The 22344-nt window shown below is 43.4% G+C and overlaps 1 protein-coding gene across 4 annotated transcripts in view; it reads left to right on the top strand.

The window, feature by feature from the left end:
* The first annotated feature begins 1247 nt into the window (after nt 1–1247).
* Nucleotides 1248–22344, top strand: part of LRCH1 (leucine rich repeats and calponin homology domain containing 1) — a 245730-nt gene continuing 224633 nt past the window's right edge. For all 4 annotated transcript variants that reach the window (XM_039532872.1, XM_039532881.1, XM_039532864.1 and 1 more), the window contains exon 1: nt 1248–1627. In XM_039532872.1, coding sequence (XP_039388806.1) covers nt 1384–1627 — 244 coding nt within the window. In that variant the 5' untranslated portion in view covers nt 1248–1383. The remainder of the gene's footprint in view (nt 1628–22344) is intronic.

The following is a 22344-nucleotide window of genomic DNA, read 5'->3' as shown; positions in this document are numbered from 1 at the left end:
AATAGTTGACTCCTAAGTCAAATCTGGACCATCAGATGCTTTCGAATGGAGTGTGAACTCTTTTTATTTACTTATAATTATTATTATTTTCTCTGGAGTCCAGACCTTGACAATACCTTGACCAAGAAATCTGGACCTTGACAAAAAATAATTGATTATCCGTGCCCCTAAATCTCTTTCATTCAGAGTGACCCTCCCAGTGCTATTTACAACTCCTGTACTGCCCCCCAAGGCGCAGGTCAGAGGGATGGCAGTTGGCCTGACGTTTTCAGCTAGGGTGACCAGAAGGCAAGTGTGAAAAATCAAGACATGGGGTGGAGCCAGGGGCGGCTCTAGGCACCAGCAAAACAAGCTGGTGCCTAGGGCGGCAAAATCTAGGGGGCGGCAAAAGGCTGGGGGGGGCGGCAGGCTGGGCCGGCGGACCTGCCGCAGTCATGCCTGCGGGAGGTCCACCGGAGCCCCGGGATGACTGGACCTGCCGCAGGCATGACTGCGGAGGGGGCGCTCGTCCTGCGGCTCGACTGGACCTCCCGCAGGCATGACTGTGGCAGCTCAAGCGGAGCCGCCGGACCCGCGAACCGTGCGCAGCCACGGGAGGTCCAGCCGAGCCACGCGGGACCAGCGGTCCCTCTGCAGTCATGCCCGCGGGAGGTCCGCTGCTCCCGCGGCTCCAGGGCGCCTCCCGCGCATGACTGCTTGGGGCGGCCAAAAAGGTAGAGCCGCCCCTGGGTGGAGCGTAATAGGTGCCTATACAAGAAAAAGCCCCCAAAATCAGGACTGTCCCTATAAAATCAGGACATCTGGTCACCCTATTTTCAGCGGCTGTGTGGGTGGCCCTAGGCAGGGCCAGCTCCAGGCATCAGCGCAGGAAGCAGGTGCTTGGCCAATGGAAAGGGACAGCATGTCCGGGTCTTCAGCGGCGGGTCCCCCGGTCCCTCTCGGCGTGGTAAAAAAGCTGGAGCCGGCCCTGGCCATAGGGCTGAACACTTGCACAGGGGTGCAGAGACGGGGCTGCGCTGAACTCCGGCCCTCAGGTTAGCAACAGCCACAGGAGCGTGTTTATATGTCAGCCAGGGGCTAATGAGGGGGGTGCCACGGGGCACTGCGGGCTCTCGGGGCAGGCTCGTCGGGCTGCTGCCGGCAGGTGGCGCCGGGCCGCCGCGGCGCTGCCTGAGTCGGGCCCCGAGGCGGGGGCAGCCGGCGGGACATGCGCGCTGGGCCCGGCGTCGCCCGGCAGGCGAGGAAGGAGCGCTCGTCCCAGCCGCCGCCTGCGCGCCGTGCTGCGCCCTGCCCGCCCCCTGCCTGCCCGCCCGGCAGCACCGCGGGCCGGGCCCGGTCCCTAGCGGCCCCGCGCACCCAGCGAGCCGCAGCCCGGCCGGGAAGATGGCGACGTTGGGAGGCGAGTCCCAGCCGTTCCCCGCTGGCCTGGCGGCGGCCGGGGCGCTGCACCCCCAGCACCTCGGCGGGGGCGCCGGCTCGCTCGGCTACAACCTGCCGCTCAGCCGCGCGCTGGAGCGGGCGCTGGAGGAGGCGGCGCACTCCGGGGGGCTCAGCCTGAGCGCCAGGAAGCTGAAGGAGTTTCCGCGGGGCGCGCCCGGGCACGACCTCTCCGACACCGTGCGGGCAGGTGAGCCGGGGACGGGCACCCCCCTAGGCACCTCCACGGGCACCCCCCCTCCCGGGGACATGCACCCCCACGGGCACCCCCCTCCCGGGGACATGCACCCCACGGGCACCCCTCCCGGGGACATGCACCCCTAGGCACCCCGGGCACCCCTCCGCCCGGGGACAGACACCCCCTGGGACACCCACTCCACCGGGGGAAAGAAACCCCCTAGGCACCCCCCCTCTGCCCGGGGACGGGCACCCCCCGCCCCCCACGGGCACCCCCCCTCTGCGCGGGGACGGGCACCCCCCCTCTGCGCGGGGACGGGCACCCCCTGGCCCCCACGGGCACCCCCCCCTCTGTCAGGGGGCGGGCACCCCCTGCCCCCCACGGGCACCCCCCCCTCTGCCCGGGGACGGGCATCCCCATTCTTCGCATGTAACCACTCCCCACATGTACTCCCATCCCAGAGAAAACAATATTCTGGGCAGCTGCCCCCCTCACCCTCCACGTGTGTCCCCCTTGGGTTCAGCCACCTCTTGCATGCACATGACCCCCCAGGGAGCAGCCCGTCCCCCATGTGCCACCTGCACTCCCCATACCTACTGAGCCCTCCCCTCCCCACATGCATCCTTCCAGGACAAATACCTTCTGCAGGCACCCCCTCTCCTGGGGACAGCTGCAGCCTACTGTTTGCATGTACCCACTCCTCCGACAGCCATCCAGGGGGCAGCCTCTTCCTCCCTCCCCCCCCCCCACGTGCACTATCCCAGAGTGTAGTAATACACCCACATAGGGGCTTATACTGACCCCCTCCATGTAGCCTCTATGTGGACCAATATGTCCCATGAATCCTTGATAGCTCCACCTCCCCCTGCGCATATATTTGGGGCTACCTATACACTCTCTTGCATATGCCTAATGAAGTTGTTGGTGTAGTGGTGCCGCAGCTGGTGGGGAGGTGACTACTCACCCACATAGACCCCTCGGGACCTGACGGGTGCTGAACCAGAGAATTTTCCGAACCATGGGAGGTCAATGCAGGGTGCCAGCGGGTCTCCATAGGTAGCACCCCCAGGCTTTGTGCCCAGCGTCGCTCCCCCACCTGGGGGGCTTCGATGCAAGTCCCAGGTCCCAGTCACTGGCACCTAGCCTGGAGTCCCAGCCATTGGCCCCAGGTCTTCCCCCTCCATCCCAGAGCTTGAATGCCGCAAATCAGCTGTTCATGGTGCTCTAGAAGCACTGGGAGGGAGGAGGAGGAGTTGGTAACCATAGGGCTGCCGGCGAGAGGCATGGGGGTGGGGGGAGTTTGGCACCGGTAGATGCGCGGCACCCAATAATTTTCCCCCGTGGATGCTCCAGCCCCAGAGCACCCATGGAGTTGGTACCTATGCCAGACCACGAATATTGCCAGACCAGGGAGTGCCAAATTAGAGAGGTTTAACCTGTACCTATACACACTTGGGGTTGCATACATCACCTGCATACTCACCCACTCATACACACAAGGGCACGTACACCTGTACCTATCGAGTCCCACATAACCACCCAGTATTGCATCCACACATTGGGATCACATACATTCCTACCTCTCCTGCAGAGAACAGGAACTATAATCGTTCTTGGAGGCCTATGTACCTGTTTTATACCAAGAGCAGGTTTCACCTTTAATAGTTCCTTAGCTTTGTCTGTGGTGGCTGCTGCTGGTGACTGGTTCTCAGAATGGTTAGTTTCAGTGCTTCAAGTGAGTTGTACCTATGGAATAAGTGAAATATATAAAAGGAAATGTATACATATATTATCATGCTTGGTCAGACCAATAATCTATCCACTCTAGTATTTTGTCACTGACAGTAGAAGATGCAAGAAACCCTGTAGTGTATAACCTGTTTGTAGAGGAGTTAGTGTTTGGGCTGTCCTTGGAAGCATTGGGGTTTACCTCCTTCATGTTCACAACACAATATAAAACCCACCCTAATTTTTTTCAAATATGTCTATCTTTGTAAATTTCTAATCTTTATTTAAATCCTATTAAGCTATTGATCTTTGTATAGCAATGAGTTAATTAGGTATTGTGAAATCACTTGTGTATTGACCACAAATACCTGTAATATTCATATATGTATAATGTGTGTACATAAATGCACAAATGTTTACCTGTGATGTATACAGCATTTTATGTACACTGTTACGGGTATTACATGCATATGTACTCATTTGCCAGAGGCTTACTCTTCCTAAAAAAATTGTTTAGTTAAAGTTTATAAAGAAAAAAAATTTCATTTGAACATGCTGGTTTGAAGCATTTTATGTGGCGCAGTGTGGGTATGTACTCGTAACATTTTAACTAGGTAATGTGTTTGCAGAAAACAAAAAAAACATAAGGGGATTTTCATACTGGTTTTGCTTGATCTACATGGAGTTTGCAGAAGTAGTCTGTATCTTGATTTTAAAAGAGCAGAGTTTCCCCTTTATGATAAGTCTCTGTAACCTGATCCTTTTTAGGGGAGTTGTATATTAAAAATAAAAAAATTAAAGTATCATCTTAACAGCATGTTGTAACCTGTTAAAGTGAACAGCCTGTTTCGTGAGTTATGTCATGGGTTGATATTTCTGGAGGGGACAGTCAGTTTTTTCACTAGTTGCTTTAGTAGTAGTTTTTTCACTAGTAGCAGAACATATGAACAGTTGGAGGATATGTATGGTCAGGTCCTCTAACTCTTACAGGACATTTTTGTGACATTATAGTCACAGTAATATTTGTCTCACCCTTCCTTAAATTTACATTATGTAAATACAGTGCTCTCATGCAGCAGTTAGGTTTTACTTATTACATTTTACTTTTTGGCAGATAATCACTTTGACTTTCTTTTTGGAGTACTTCAACTTTGGTGCTTGTAAACTTCATAGCCCAGAGAGACAGGAGCTTTGAGCTCAGAGATGTGAGTAATAGGGGACTTGCAAAGAGGTAAAACCTTGGCTGCACCCTGGCAGCATCTTCCTGGGATCACAGATTTCTCAGTTGCTTGTTTCTTAACATAAGTTGTTTTCAGCAAAATCTGAAATTATAGGTACTTTATAATAAAAGATTCTCAAGGGTGCTTCCTAAACATGCTCCCAGTGTTTTAGCCAGGTATAATGAAAAATAACCTGCAAAGTGTGTCTAATGTAAATAGCCTAAGCAAAATATTTAAGTTCAAATTTGATCATGTATGTTTTTCTTAAGCAAAATGTGGGACTGTATAAAGAACTCAAATTGCTTCCTATATTTTTGGACGCTTATGACCAAGATAGAAAATACACAACACAGAACATTTTTCATAATATCCTTTAGATGCAGTTTGGGCACACAGCATAGTAAAATTTATTCAAATGTTTTGGCTGAAAATGGTGCTGAAAAATGTCTTTGCAGAATGGAATTATGTAAACCATCTGTGTCACGTGTGTGTATCTTTACAAAGTTTTTTTTTATATAATGTTAGTAAGAACTTATGCAAAGATTGAAGTTGCTTATGGTCAACTTTATAGTACCAAGTTTCCTTAAGTAAATGAGGTTACTAGGTGAAATATCATACATAAAGAGTAAAATACACTCACGTTTTCTTAAACTTGCATATTTTGGTTCAAAATCATATTTAAATAAACAAATATCCTTATTTATGTAGTTAAACAACTCAGACTACTAGAACTGGAAAATTTGGGGTTTTTTCCTTTTGTGTTTTGCTTTTGTTTACTACTTGCTTGTCACTCAAATTGGATAATGAAAATAGACTTTTCACTCATTTCACTTTCCAGTCATTTTCACTTCCTAACTATCCTGCACCAGCACAATGTTTGGGTTATAAGCGTTTGGGGGTAATGCTCAAATAAAAAACCCATTTCTTATTTTAAATCAAACATGAAAATTTAACTGTAAAGAAGTCTTGCCAAAAAAAAAAAAAGTCTGCTAGATAAAATGAATTTCTGAGGGCTAACTAGTGGGCAGTATTCCTTTACACTCCTTTTTTAAAATGCTTGTAAATGCCTGGATTTAATTTACAGGGTTTCTGACACCTGAGGCATCTAACAAAAAATCAAAACCAGTATGAAGTATTTTAATTAAGTAACATTTTTATATGAAGATTGGTCCTGATGTTTATATATCTTTAAAAATGACTCAAAGTTGTTTTTTTGCCACTGTAAACTTGTTTTAGTAGATAAAGTCCTATTGCAGAGAGCTCTTTAAAACAATATTTCAAAGCTACCTTTACTTACTATGGGCCTTACCCGCTCCTCCGAAAGTCAGTGTCACAACTCCCATTAAAGTCAACTCTCACTGAAATAGGACTAGACTCTAGGTATGAATGAGAATCTGGTATAAATGTGCAATATGAATATGAAGGACAATAGAACTAAGCAGACTAATAGGATGTATTTTTGAAATATCTGAAAGTGTTATTTATTTGAAAACTATTAAAAGGGTCTAACCTATTTAAAATTATTTAATACACCATGTTATTCATTTGGGAGTTTTTCCTGATTATGAACTGAATGAGGCAGTAAACAGAATTTTCAGGTTCTTTATTGCATGTGAAGTATTAAGGGATGTATATTACCAAAAGCCTTTTTGGGCATAGCAGAACCTCTTTATATAAAGTTTCTGGTCAGATTTTCTAAACCACATCAGTGTAGCTGCATTGCACAAGCAGTTTCAAAAATAATAAATGCTATTCTTATCACTTGTATTACAGACTGGATTATGCAAAAGACAGTGACACGCTAATTATATACTTCTAGAGTGAGTATGTAATTATATTCCACACAACCACTGGGAAAGCTAGAGGCATATTAGGTTATAAAAAGAAAAGTTACTTTAGATGTGCAACCATGGCTGTGTCTGTCAGTTACTATAACCTCTTTTTGTGAGTCTTGGCTAAATTTCTGGAGACTGATCCTGCAAACATTTTCTTGTGTAAAAATACCCATATGACCCCATTGATTTCAGTGTAAGGATTGCACACATGAATAAGATTACTTGTGTGAGTAAAGGAATGCAGGAAGTGGGACTTGCATTTTTAAATTGGTTAACAAAACCATTTAAAAAAGGTACAAAACTATTTAAACATAGTTACTTGGCTAATTTGGAACAGGTGGAAACATGATTTTTTTTTAAGTGGCTTAAAGTTCTCTGTAAATCAACGGGATTCTATACCATGTTTTTAAAATGGTTATTCCTGTACCATGCTGCCCAGGCAAAACCATTAGTCTGAAACCATCTTCAAATAACTAAGTTACAAGTGGGAATGTGACTTTGCTTTCCATATTCTCTTATATGATGACTAGGGCTGCTCACACTCACCCTCCGCTCCCTAGAAGATAGATTTCAAGTGTTTTTTATTTAGCTTTTAATGGGCAGTTTTGATTGAAATCTGACATATAAGAGTTTGGCTCTGAGGATTCTTTTCTACAGAATCTCAAAAATGTATTTTTGGTGTTTTTTATTATAAATTTTAAATATGTTAAGGCTTAACAAGTTCTAAACTGCTTTCCATTTGAGTTCCAAGATGGTGCTTGGACTAAATAATTTGTCATACTTTTTGTAACTCTTCTTAGAGTTAGCTACAGTCCTTAGATGAACTGACCGTTTAATTTTTTTGTTATGTTGAAACTGGTTTCAGTTTTTATCTATTATTTCAAGTCTTCATCATTAATTAAAAATGTTTCCCCACAAAATCAGATTTCCCACAGCTTCTTTTTATAAAAACTATACACATTTAATTAATTTATTCTCATTAATTTCCTCCAGCCCCTTTGCTATCCTAGTTGCTCTTCACAATGCTCTGTTTCTGGTAATTTTGCTAATAAGATCAGTAGATGTTCAGTCAACACCATTTAAGTTGGATGTAGGTTGTTTGGAGGAGGCGTAAACAATCAGACAATCCAAATAAAAACCCATTTTCCCAAACCAGCTTTCTCTAAGATTTTTGTTGAATAAGTTATAGGGGGGAAAAAAAAGTGTGGATATTTTAAAGGTCCTATTCACTTCCTATCTGGCTTCCTTCCCTTTCCTAATGCGCACTCTTCTCCATTCATCCAGGGAAAACATAATTATTGCCTTAAATGGACACTGAATAAAATTAATAAATTAGGCTTTGCTCAAAAATTTCATTCAACAAAATTACTGTAATTTAACCAAATTATAAGAGTATATGACAAATTACAATCCACCACAAGATAATATAAAAACATCAAACTCTGTATAAAACCAAAATCAGAATGATTTGAGCCCACAAAAGCAAGAACATTCACATTTCAGGAATTAATCATAAGACTGATAGCGCATCTGTGATTTTTCTTGTGTCTAGATGTTTGACATTTAATCCTTTACTGCAGGTTTCTTATGTTTATTTAAGGCCTTTTAACCTTGCTCAGTGTAGCTTTTATATAAATATTACTCTAAACTTATTGGAACAATGAGGGGAGGGAAGTTAATTTGAGAGAAATAAATTATGATTAGTACAGAGCCATCAAAATCAAACCTTAAGGGAAATACAGAAATGTATAAAGAATTGGAAAAATCAAATCAAGCAAATAAATGGAACTTCAGCATTGTTTACCCAACTGTCAAAACAGTATTGCTCTTTTAGACTGAAACGTCTTTAGAATTATTTTTAGTCTAGACAGCCCTGTATCAACGTATTAAAGTTTCTTTTTTCCGAAGGGCTATCCTTCATAGAAGATCTTTCAGTATAAGGGAGCCATTTGGAAGTACAAAGGCTGCTAGTGTATTTGTAATCACAGCCTACTCCTTTTGAAGTCATTTTCCTTTTCGTTTGGGGCTCATGAAGCTTTCAGGCCCAGGGTAGATGTCCCCCACTTCAGGTTTTGGGACCCCATAAATGTCAAGGCTACACAAATCCTTTTTAAAAAGTAGCTATTAGACCTGTTTGTTACTGAGCCTTGAATATTTTGTGGTACAAGTTGATGGCTAATGTTGAAAGCTTGTCACTGATTTTTTTATTTATTTATTTTTTGCTGTAACACCTGTGCAAGTCCTTCTTAAATTCTCCTACAGTCAGCCTTTGTGACCATGTTCCTTCCTCTTTTGGGAAAGACTCCAGATCAGTTTGTGGTTGTGGAATGGCAACTGAAGGTAGAAGACTTGCCACAAATCATCTTCCAGCTGCTAAAAGCTGAGTTGCTCCTCTGCTGAGCATTCAGTGTGACCTCTGACTATGTGAAAAACAGTGTGTGGAAGTGGGAGCCAGGTATTCTTGTATTCTAATCTTGGCTTTGTCACTAATTCCCTTCGTGGTGGCGTTGGTCAATTTTTTCCCCATCTGTAAAATGAGGACGATGATAGTTAATATCCTCACGGTGATGATGGGACTATTAATTAATCAGTGCTTATAGAGTGCTGTTAAGTGCTAAATGTTAGAATCAGAGGAAGATGAGGAGACAGTAGAGTACAGGAAGGACCAAGTGTGAGGGAGTCAAATGAAAATTTGTGGAAGTGCAAGGTATAGAACAAGAGGAAGAAAGGCAATGAGGCAACATAATGTGGGCCTGAACGGAGAGAATGGATATGAGTATGAATGAAAGTTTGAATGAGTTTTCAAAGAAAACAGCATTATAGAGTAATGACAGAAAATTCATAAAGATGGATAGACTGGAAGAAGAGAGAGAGAATAAAGAATTGGAAGAAGTAAATAAGCAAGAAGAGACCTACGCAAGTGTAAGACTATTTGAATTTTATATTCTGGGAGAAATCTTACATCTCTAAATTTGAAGGATTTTGAATAGTTAAGTTATGTTAATATTGTTGGTTATTTAGGATTAGATAGTCCGACAACTGGAGAAAATTTTATGTTGTTTTCTCTAACCGGTGAATAATGCATTTATATGCAGGCATGTCCACTTAATTCTAATTTTAAAATGTTGACAAGTATACATTAAAGCCAGCACAAGAAGCTGGATTTCTCTTTCCATGCAGGAGAGAAAGCTGATGGTATTGCTGATATTTGTAAAAATGCAAAGTATCCTTTTCCTAAAACCCTAAGGCTGGTCTTGTACGTAGTAGCATGAGCACATGGAAGGATGGAATGGCACAAAATGCTGATGCCACCCCTGTTCCTAACTATACTCTCACTGACCACAGCCAGTGTCTTTTGCTCACTTTTTGGGAGACTACTCCCTGTGTCCACACCTTTGAATGTCTACTCCTCATTCCTGCCTCCTCAAAGGTCAGAGTGTAGGCTTTTTTTGTAAATATCCATGTAATAGGGTCGTTGATGGGCTTCAGAGGCATAGTGGTTAGCACCCACCCAGTAGTGAGGGCAGTGATGGGGGCGCCCCGGCCCTAGGAGGATCAGCAGCATTTGGCCTCTGAGAGGGTGTGGGAGGTCCTCTGAGTTACCTTCCCTGGGTCATTTCCTACCTCTGCTTTCCTTCATCAGCTTCTGGTCCCAGGCAAGGTAAAAGAAACCAAGCCATCAGCCCCAACAGGGCTCAGCATATAGACCTGTTCCCTCAGGGAGGCTTCTCCAGCACCTTTGTCAGGAGCCTTCAGGGTAGGCCTGTCTTCCTTCCTTCCCAGCCTCCCCCTGCTGAGCTGGGTTGCTCCCTTTTCAACCCCTCCAGTTGGAGCAGGCTCTTCAGGGTTGGAAGAGCGGGGCTACCTGCACCCAATATTGTCTTTTAATCCTTTCTGGCCAAATGTGGAGTTTGTAAACCGCATTACAGTCCATTAGTGCCAAATAAGCCAGTTAGCTCAAATAAAGAAAGGCTTGTTTGACACTGAAAACAAAATTTAAAAAAATCAGTACTTAAAAGCTAGGTTCAGGTAACAGTATTGCAATATTGAGACCTAGCCTAGCTAGCCAGCCCAGCCCTTGTAGTTAGAATTTAAGTAGAGTTAAACATCTTACCTCTCTCAGCGATAGCGTTGCTCTTGCAGTTAACAAGCTGAGTTCTGGTCAGTTTGAGTTGTTGTCCTAGTTTGTCAGTTGCATGTGGCTCCTCCTTTAGGGATTGGGTTTATGGGTGCCATGCCATCGTCCATGGGTCCCAAAATATCAGTAGGCCTCCATTTCAAACAAATTTTAGGCCTCTGTTTCAAACAGATGTTGATATCATTTTTATTTAAATCTCAGGCTTGAAATTTGGGGTCTTAGGGAGGAATAAGACTTGGTTCTTACAGTACTTTTCATCTCTAAACCTTAAAGTGCTTTGTTTTGTAAAGGAGGGCAAGGGCCAGACTCACCAAGGTGATAGGCACCTAGTAACATTTACAAGTGCCTAAATAAATTAGGCATCTAATTCCCATTGAAAGTCAATCTACGGCACTTTTGAAAATCCCACTAGCTGCCAATCTGCATCATTAGGCACCTAAATACCCTTCTAAATCTGGCCCCTTTATCTCCTTTCAGCATATGGGGAAGCACATAGAGATAAAGGAGAAGTGACTTGCCCAAATTCACAGAATAGGTCAGTGGCAGAGACAGAAATAGATCCAAGTCTCCTGGTTCCAGCTGCAGTCCACTGGACCACAGTGCCTCCCAATTAGACTTTGGGGTGTAGCCAACACAGCAAAGTTTATTCACTCCTATCAAAGAGGTTTGTGAATATGTTTTAAGGAATTCCTCATAGTCTTAACACAGTATCATCTCAAAGAATAGTTCCTCCCTGCTATGGTTGTGAGTAAACATACATTTTGGGAAGTCTTGTGCATTGACTGTTTCCTCTCTATGTGGTAGTCTTGCTTTTTCTCAGGCTGACTTGTTGGCCAGCCTGACTTTTTCTTTCTTTCCTTTTATGGTTCTGATCACCATAGTGTCTGAACACCTCAACGTATTTAAAAATAGAATAACAATAACAATCCTTGTTTCTTCCATCCCAGGCTGTAGGAGAAATAGTAAGATTATTTTTATACTTATGTTTATGAAGACTTTACTGAGAGAGAGCCAAATAAGATGAGATTTGCATATAGTTGTGAATGTGATGAGGTTTATAGTCATTCCTACATCTGGAGAAAGTGAGTTTTCTACTTAGCAATGCCTGTGAAAATTCTGACTTTCATGATCACAAGTCTGCGGACAGTTTCAGTGGAACACAGCTGTTGTGGGAGTTCCTGAGCCTGAGGGAATGGTGATGTGAGGTAGCTACGGATGATCCCATGCTGGGCTTTGAATGTCAGGACAGAGAACTTGAACTCCTCACAGTGGGGAGGTAGAGCAGACAGCAGAATACCAGGATGATATGCTCACAGTAATTTGTCTTACTAAGTGGACAAGCTGCTGTCTTTTGTATCAGTTGTGGCTTTCTCAGGGCATATGTTTTCATTTCTAGATATAAGTTGCAGTAATCAAGCCTGGAGGTTATTGACTTATTGATCTCTTGGTCTAAAAGTATGTTCTTTACAATGCTGAGCTTGTTGTCAGTGTTGAAAAAATAAGAGTAATACTTGAAGTAATATTATGTTAACTAATTTCAAATTAACTTTGCTTTTTTTTTTTTCAGTAGATGAAGGCATTGAAATATATGAATCCACTTGCTTGTGGCAGAGTTTGTATAACTTATGTTGTGGAGGTATCTTTGAGATAAATGACAGTTATCAGATAGCACCTACATTCTGTTCTCTAATCCATCCTTCTCAAAATACCTAATATTATTTCAGGCTTAAGCAATTTTTATACAGTTGGCTTTAAAACTCTCCAAGTCTCAGAATTACCTGGTTTGAAGTGCAGGGCTGGTAATATTCATTCTGGACTGGTAACAGGTTTAATTTCCAGTTGTTTCTTTTGTTAACCATAAAGACTAGAATCAGAGGCATTGTACTAATGCAGTGCTGGAACTACAACACTTTTGAGATGTCTGATGTTAGAATAGTGACATTATTTTAGGTAGTAAAGCTATTTCCGATAATTTTTGTTTGCACTGTTGTAGCCATGTTGGTCTTACGCTTAACAGTCTGCTCTACCGTGAATTTAACTATGACACTCTGGGTACGTCTACACTACAAGATTATTCCGCTTTTACATAAACCGTTTTTTAAAACAGATTGTATAAAGTCGAGTGCACACCGCCACACTAAGCACATTAATTTGGTGGTGTGTGTCCATGTACCGAGGCTAGTGTCGATTTCCGGAGCGTTGCACTGTGGGTAGCTATCCCATAGCTATCCCATAGTTCCCGCAGTCTCCCCCGCCCATTGGAATTCTGGGTTGAGATCCCAGTGCCTGATGGGGCAAAAAACATTGTCGCGTGTGCTTCTGGGTACAGCCTCACCCCTCCCTCCGTGAAAGCAGCAGCAGCCAACCGTTTCGCGCCTTTTTTCCTGCGTGAACTGTGCAGACACCATAGCACAGCAAGCATGGACCCTGCTCAGCTCAAGACAGCAATCATGGATGTTTTAAAAACTTCGCACATTCTCGTGCACTCAATGCTGAACCGGGACCTGCAAAGCCAGGCGAGGAGGCGGCGGCTACGGCAGCGCGGCAACGAGAGTGATGAGGACATGGACACAGAATTCTGTCAAACTGCGGGCCCCTGCGCTTTGGAGATCCTGCTGGTAATGGGGCAGGTTCTAGCCATTGAACGCCGATTTTGGGCCCGGGAAACAAGCAGAGACTGTTGGGACCGCATAGTTTTGCAGGTGTGGGACGATTCGCAGTGTCTGCGAAACTTTCGCATGCGGAAGGGCACTTTCATGGAACTTTGTGACTTGCTTTCCCCGGCCCTGAAGCGCCAGAATACCAAGATGAGAGCAGCACTCACAGTTGAGAAGCAAGTGGCAATAGCCCTGTGGAAGCTTGCAACGCCAGACAGCTACCGGTCAGTCGGGAATCAATTTGGAGTGGGCAAATCTACTGTGGGGGCTGCTGTGATGCAAGTAGCCAAAGCAATCACTAAGCTGCTGCTACGAAAGGTAGTGACTCTGGGAAATGTGCAGGTCATAGTGGATGGCTTTGCTGCAGTGGGATTCCCTAACTGTGGTGGGGCGACAGATGGAACCCATATCCCTATCTTGGCACCGGAGCACCAGGGCACCCACTACATAAACCGCAAGGGGTACTTTTCCATGGTGCTGCAAGCACTGGTGGCTCACAAGGGACGTTTCACCAACATCCACGTGGGATGGCCGGGAAGGGTTCACGACACTCGCGTCTTCAGGAACACTACTCTGTTTAAATGGCTGCAGCAAGGGAATTACTTCCCAGACCAGAAAATAATAGTTGGGGATGTTGAAATGCCTGCTGTTATCCTGGGGGACCCAGCCTACCCCTTGATGCCATGGCTCATGAAGCCATACACAGGCAGCCTGGACAGTAGTCAGGAGCAGTTCAACTACAGGCTGAGCAAGTGCAGAATGGTGGTAGAATGTGCATTTGGCCGTTTAAAGGCACGCTGGCGCACATTACTGACTCGCTCAGACCTCAGCCAAACCAATGTCCCCTTTGTTATTGCTGCTTGCTGTGTTCTCCACAATCTCTGTGAGAGTAAGGGGGAGACCTTTATGGCGGGGTGGGAGGCTGAGGCAAATCACCTGGCCGCTGATTACGCAGAGTCAGAAACCAAGGAGATTAGAAGAGCACACCAGGAAGCGGTGCGCATTAGAGAAGCTTTGAAAACCAGTTTCATCACTGGCCAGGGTACAGTCTGACTGTTGTGTTTCTTTCTCCTTGATGAAACCCTCCCCCCCTTGGTTGACTCATTCACTGTAAGACACCCACCCCCCCTTCGATCACAACTTGCTTTCTAAGGAAATAGTCACTCTCGTTTAAAAATCATGTATTCTTTATTACTTAATTATAAAAAGAGGGAGAGAACTGACAAGTTAGCCTGGGTGGGGTTTCGGAGGAGAATAGTAGGGAAGAAAAAGGCCACTATAAAAATTTCATAATAATGAAAGCCTTTTGTTTGGGCTGTCCACTGGGGTGGAGTGGGCGGGTGCGCAGCGCCTACCCCCACGAGTTCTTGCTCATTTGGCGGGTGAGGAGGCTAAGGAACATGGTGAGGGGGGAGGGTGGTTATACAGGGGCTGCAGAAGCACTCTTTGATCCTGCTGCCATTCCTGAAGCTCCACCAGACGCCGGAGCATGTCAGTTTGATCACGCAGCAGCCCCAGAATTGCATCCTGCCACCGTTGATCTTCCTGCCGCCACCTCTCATCTCGAGCATCTCTCCTCTCATCTCGAGCATCTCTCCTGTCCTCACGTTCCTCCCTCCTATCCTCACGTTGGTCCCTCCTGTCCTCACGGTCACTGGCATCTTTCCTGTACTTTGCTACCACGTCCTTCCACTCATTCAGATGCGCTCTTTCATTGCGGGTCACTTCCATGATTTCCGAAAACATTTCTTCTCGCGTCTTTTTTTTCTGCCGCCTTATCTGAGATAGCCTTCGGAATGGAGTAGGGATGCTTGAAAAATTTGCAGCTGCATGAGGGAGGGAAAAAAGGGAGAGAAGTATTTAAAAAGATACATTTTAGAGAACAATGGTCATACTCTTTCACGGTGAACAACATTATTCACCTTACATAGCACATGTGTTTTCACTACAAGGTCGCATTTTGCTTCTTAATATTGAGTGCCTGTGGCTTTGGTGTTACAGATCACAGACGCAGGTCCGGGCATCAGAATTCTGCTTGCATGCGGCCATGGTAAGCCATTGTCTTTCGTCTTCTGCAGCCTTCATCTATCCAGCGCCCTCCTTTCCCAAATAGCAAGCAAAGCCCATTGAGTGCTTCTTCTTTCCTGTTAACGTGCAGCAGCAGAAACCACCCCGTGGCTGGTATCATGGAAGATCACTGCTAAACACCCCCCTTTCTACCACCCCCCCAACCGCATGGCTGGTAGCAGGAAAGATCCCTGCTAGCCAAACGCGGAAAAGCACAGTGCCAATTGCGGTCCCCCTTCCCCCCACTTGGCTACCTGCAGGGAAGGATTTCTTTTAAGCAACAGGCAAACAGCCCAGTAGGAATGGCCATCTCTGTCCCCTTACTTAAATTCCTGAATTTCAACCAGGTTACCATGAACGATATCACTCTCCTGAGGATAACACAGCGAGATAAAGAATGGATGTTGCTTGAATGCCAGCAATCACTGGGACCATACGCAGCTAGGCTTTGTCATGCAATGATACCAGATTACTTGCTACATGCATGGCGTGGTCAAGTGTCCTACCATGGAGGACGGAATAAAGCAGCGCTGCCCAGAAACTTTCTGCAAAGGCTTTTGGAGTACCTCCAGGAGAGCTTCATGGAGATGTCCCTGGAGGATTTCCGCTCCATCCCCAGAAATGTTAACAGACTTTTCCAGTAACTGTACTGGCCGTGAATGCATCCCAAGTCCTCAGGCCAAATGAATCATTAAAAAACACTTACTTTTAAACCATGTCTTATATTTACAACGTACACTCACCAGAGGTCCCTTCCATGGCTTCATTGTTTGGGATAGTTGCTTGGGAGGGCTGGGAGGGTAATTCCGTCAGGGTGAGAAAAAGCTCCTGGCTGTTGGGGAGAACGGAGTGCTGTGTGCTCTCTGCAAGCTCGTCCTCCTCTTCCTCCTCATCTTCCCCGTCCGCAGAATCCTCAGCCATGGCTGCGATTACCACCCCCCACCTCGGAATCCACGGACAGGATTTGCATGCAGCTCAGCGTAGAAGCGGCATGTTTTCGGCCCTGTCCCGGACCTTCCGTTTGCTGCTTTGGTTTTCTAGTAGGCTTGTCTGAGCTCTTTAACTTTCACACGGCACTGTACTGAGTCCCTGGTGTGGCCTCTCTGCATCATGGCCTTGGAAATTTTTTCAAATGTTTTTTCATTTCATCTTTTGGAACGGAGTTCCGTTAGCACGAAATCCTCTCCCCATACAGAGATCAGATCCAGCACCTCCCGTGCGGTCCATGCTGGAGCTCTCTTTCGATTCTCAGGAGACTGCATTGTTACCTGTGCTGATGAGCTCTGCGTGGTCACCTGTGCTGATGAGCTCTCCACGCTGGCCAAACAGGAAATTAAATTCAAAAGTTCGCGGGGCTTTTCCTGTCTACCTGGCCAGTGCATCCGAGTTCAGATGGCTTTCCAGAGTGGTCACAATGGTGCACTGTGGGATAGCTCCCGGAGGCCAATACCGTCGATTTGTGGCCACACTAACCCTAATCCAACATGGCAATACCGATTTGAGCGCTACTCCCCTCGTCGGGGAGGAGTACAGATATCGGTATTAAGAGCCCTTTATATCGATATAAAGGGCTTCATTGTGTGGACGGGTGCAGCGTAAAATCGGTTTAATGCTGCTAAATTTGGTATAAACGCGTAGTGTAGACCAGGCCTCTGAGTACCTTTCCCAGACTAAAGAGCAGCTCTGGTGTAGCTCAAAAGCTTGTCATTTTCACCAACAGAACTTGGTCCAATAAAAGATAATTTTTGGAAATGTCTAAAACTTGGCTAGTTTTTTTTCCTCTTCTAATGCAAGTACAATTTAACTTGCGGTATCGCACTACTGACTTCTTCATGTTACAAAATTATACATGATAAAGCATTTACTAGTACATTATAAAGTACCATTTAAACACCAACTTGTAAAAATGTTAAAATGGAACTGATGTGTTTTGACAAGGGAAGATATTGTAAGGATGGGTAACTGAAAAATCAACAGGTTTCAGAGTAGCAGCCGTGTTTGTCTGTATCCGCAAAAAGAACAGGAGTACTTGTGGCACCTTAGAGACTAACACATTTATTTGAGCATAAGCTTTCGTGGACTACAGCCCACTTCATCGGATGCATGCAGTGGAAAATACAGTAGGAAGATGTAGATACACACAGAGAACATGAAACAATGGGTGTTACCGTACACACACTGACGAGAGTGATCGGTTAAGGTGAGCTATTACCAGCAGGAGAGAGAGAAACTTTTTGTAGCGGTAATCAAAATGGTCCATTTGCAGCAGTTGGCAAGAAGTTGTGAGGAACAGTGTGTGTGTGTGTGGGGGGGGGGAATAAACATGGGGAAATAGTTTTACTTTGTGTAATGACCCATCCACTCCCAGTCTTTATTCAAGCCTAATTTAATGGTGTCTATTTTGCAAATTAATTCCAATTCAGCAGTCTCTCATTGGAGTCTGTTTTTGATGCTGATGGTGTCCCCTGAACAGATATGTGGACAGAGTTGGCAATGGGCTTTGTTGCAAGGATAGGTTCCTCGGTTAGTGTTTTTGTTGTGTGGTCTGTGGTTGCTGGTGAGTATTTGCTTCAGGTTGGGGGGTCTGTCTGTAAGCAAGGACTGGGCTGTCTCCCAAGATCTGTGAGAGTGAGGGATCGTCACCTTCAGGCCCCAACTAAAACCTCTCCAGCGCATCATCAAGGATCTACAACCTATCCTGAAGGAGAACACGTCAATCTCCCTGGTCACTCAATTACAGACCTAAAAGTCACAATATTAAAACAAAAAACTTCAAAAACAGACTCCAACGAGAGACTGCTGAATTGGAATTAATTTGCAAAATGTTTGTTCCTTACACCTTCTTGTCAACTGCTGCAAATGGACCATTTTGATTACCACTACAAAATTTTTTTTTCTCTCCTGCTGGTAATAGCTCACCTTAACTGATCACTCTCGTTAGTGTGTGTATGGTAACACCCATTGTTTCATGTTGTGTGTGTGTGTGTGTGTGTGTGTGTGTGTGTGTGTATATATATATATATATATATATATCTTCCTACTGTAGTTTTCACTTCATGCATCCGATGAAGTGGACTGTAGCCCATGAAAGCTTATGCTCAAATAAATTTGTTAGTCTCTAAGGTGCCACAAGTACTCCTGTTCTTTTTTTTAAAAAATCAACCATAATTGCAAGATGTAGAAATCATGGAAATAGTTGTTAGGTAGAAAAACAGAGAATAAGTATAAGGAAAATAAAGTGCCTTATGTTGTCAATGATTATTAGTAATGCTTTGTGGTGTCTTTGTTTTAAATTCAGCATGTATTTTTGAGACTGCAGTTAGGTCCAATTGAATTTCTGCAAATCTGGTTCCCTTGCACCAAAACAATACAGTAAGTAAAAAAGCTGACCTTCATATTTAAAATAAAAGAAAAGAGAAACAGCATAATAAAAATTCATAGATTTAAAAGCCGGAAGAGACCAATTGTGATCATCTAGTATAACTTCCTGTTTACCACAAACTGTAGGTCTTTCCTGATTTAATTCCTGCTTCAAGTCCAATAAATGTGGTTGAACTAGCATGTCTCTCTTACTAAAATATCCAGTCTTGATTAAAACATTTCCAGTGATTGAGAATCCACAACCACGCTGGGTAAATTCTTCCAGTGGTTAGTTACCCACATTATTAAAAAATGTATGCCTTATTTCTAGTCTGAATTTGTCTAGCTTCATTTTCCAGCAATTGGATATTGTTATGCCTTTATCTGCTTGACTGAGGAGCCCTCCATTATCAAATTTCCACTTCCCATATGGGAATTTGTAGACTGATCGAATACTCTTAACCGCAACCTTCTCTTTGATAAACTAAATAAGTTCCTTGACTCTCACTACTATAAGGCATTTTTTCCAATCCTTTAATCATTCTGACGGTGCTTTTCTGAACCCTCTCCTAAATTTTCAACATATTTCTTTAAGTGTGGACAACAGAACTGGATACATTATTCCTGTAGAAGTTGCACTTCTGCCAAATATAGAGGTCTTAACCACCTCTTCTCCTGCTAATATTCCCCTGGCTATACATCCAAGAATTTTATTGTCACTTTTAGCTTCAGTGTCACACTGGGAGCTCATCTTCAACTGATTATCCACTACGACCCCTCTGAGTTTTTTTAGAGTTCTGCTTCTGAGGATAGTCCCTCATCCTTTAAGTATTGCTTATAGTGTTCGTTCATAGATGTATGACTTTACATTTGGTCATATTGAAATGCATATTGTTTGCTTGTTCCCAGCATAACCAGCTGATCCAGATGACTCTGAATTGATGACCAAATCTCTTCACTATTTACCACTCACTCCGTCTTTGTGTCATCTGCACATTTTGTCAGTAATGATTTTGTTTTCTAAAAATATTAACTAGCATAGGGCCAGGAACTGGTACATATAGGAGTGTTGGAAATAATTTTCCTAAGAAGATCATTAAGGATTACCCTGACTCAGTTTTCACACAAGCATTTCTTTATTACTCTGATGATCACTTGGTGTTGGTTACATCCAGAATATCAATATAAGCATATATACCCTTATATTCTGTATCTTAGCAACAATACAATTCTAAGCATTGGCTGAATACTTACAACCAGATTAGACTGGGAGACATCCTATTATGGTGAGAAGGGTAAGGAAAAGTTCTGACAAAGAACTCCCAGAAAATCTTGCCTTTTATACACTATAACAAACAAGTGATATCAGTGCTGGTTATTGGACCTTAGCTAAAATCATCTGAAGCAGTTTAGGGCTGCAATGTGCTCTCATCACAGTTTTCCTCCATATCTTATATTTTTTCCCAACTACTGAACTAAGCATTTTCTAACCAATTATTTACTGCACCTTGTGCCCAATTAACCTGTTTTCTTAATAGATGTGCAAATTCTGAAAATTCTGAAAAAAAGGATATATTTTAAGAGTTTACTGTACCCACCTTACACACACTCAGATCATCTATCATTTGAAAGATTATTTTATGTATGTTTAGATGAGGTATGATGTGGAGGTGTCAAGAGGTGCTGTATGCCTGTAGTTGTGAAACAATAGTATCCAAAATGAGTGTCACTTTTTGAATAGTTCCAGAAACACTGCAATATGACTGACTTCAGTTTTATTGTTTAGTTAATATCAGCACTTTAATGTTGTGTTTATTGGTCGGGGCTACCAAATGACAATGTATGAAGATTTTTATTGGTTTTGCATGGGCAAGCTTTTTTAGAAATGAAACTGTTTAGCATATAATCTAAATGGCATATATCAATATTTTGCAGTATACTAATGTTTTCAAATAATATATTCTTAATTGTCAAAGACTCTCACAAGTGATTATAGTTTTCTATATTTTTCAGTTGAAACTTGCTGACCAGACCCATCTCTCACTAAAGGTTGTGGACTAGTAGAGGTAGATTGTGTGCTCCTAGTTTGTACTGCATAGTGGGTAGACATAAATGTATATATAAATTCCTAATGTAATGCTTCTCTATTTGTAAGCTTTTGTATATATGATGTTGCATTGGAATTGCCTATTCATGCAGTACAAGCCTTTGAAATATTCTAGAAATTAGCTTTTTAATTTAGTGATACAGTACTTATACATAGGTCAGTACAAAAATGTCAGTTTTGGTGCTAACATAGATCTAATTTATAGCTTATGTAGCACAAATCTGTGTACTTGTACAAAATGAAAAAAAGGTGATGGTGGTAATGCTAACAATATACCTTGGGAATTTTACCTCTACAGAGAAGTTACAGTATATGAAGACTTTGAGGATACAAGCCACCTTAAAGCTTACATGAAAGAACAGGACTTGCCACAAACTTTGAAAAATGTGTTATTTGTCAAGTAAATCAAAAGAGAGCCAAACTACCAAAAGCCACCAGTGCTGAACAGAATTCAATGATTCTGGCAGCAGAAGCCAGGAGAGATTAATTGTATGGATGACTACTGGCTGATTTTTTTAGGTTAGATGATGTGTCACCAGTTATCACAAGAGCTGCTTTCAGAAAATTCACAAGCCGGCCGAATTTGGCACGTCAGTGTTGAATTGAACCCCGGAAAGAAAACAGACTAAATCTGATCAGACAGCGTCATGTTCACCTGCTTCTGTAACCACCAGAGCAAGTATATTCTTTGGCGATTGGCTCTTTTGCATTGTTTGCTTGAGAATAACCCACAAGAAAGACACAAAAAACATGAGAGAAACTTTTGAGAGAGCAACCTATTTGATGGAGGCAGCACTTCAAAAAGGAGATGACGTTTTGTGCAGAATATCTGTTGAATACTTGATTGCTAAAGATGCAGTTTATCACTCAACATGCCTTTCTTTGTACTTGAATAAAACTAATCTTAAAGCAAAACCATCTGGTTATGCTGCAGCAGTAGTCACCTTATGACATTGCATTTTATCAGCTGATTGAAGAGAGAGAGAATGATTTTATCTATAACAAGAAGGCTCTTCTCCAGTCCAAGCTGCTAAAAAGATATAAAGCCCATCTTCTCTCGGATGTAGAAACTGCACGCTGCTCCAGTAGCAAATTACAGGCAAGATTAGAAAAATACTATAGTTCTGCAATTCCATTCCATCCAGTGAGGTGATAGTAAATTGCAGAAGTCAGCTATTTTTGTGCCCCTGTTGTGCAGGAGTTTGTCCTTTGTTGATAAAGAGGCATATAATTCAGCCAACAATGAATATCATACTTCAGAAGACAGTCTTTTATAAGGTGCTTGACAATTGTGGCGTGCATACTATTGAACAGTTCCAAAATTCTGACACCACTGCACATAAGCCTGGCTGCACAGTTGCACCCTGAGTTTGGGTCTCACAATTTAATTGACATACTACACCTTCATGGATTCTGCATAAATTACGATGAGCTGAGGTGGTTCATCACTAGTGCTGCAAAAACTGAAGTAGAAAGACTCCAGGGACGTATGTTCATTCCAAATGAAATTGTACCACTTCATGCTGGTGGAAATCTCATCCATGAAGGAGATAACATAGACATCAACATAGAGACCTTCCATTTAGTGGCTAGAGAAGTATTTTAGGAACAGTCTGC

The sequence above is a fragment of the Mauremys reevesii genome, linkage group 1, assembly GCF_016161935.1.
Source record: "Mauremys reevesii isolate NIE-2019 linkage group 1, ASM1616193v1, whole genome shotgun sequence".
Classification (NCBI taxonomy): Eukaryota; Metazoa; Chordata; order Testudines; family Geoemydidae; genus Mauremys; species Mauremys reevesii.
The sequence above is the reverse complement of the archived record's forward strand: the minus strand, read 5'-3'. Positions and strand labels throughout refer to the sequence as shown.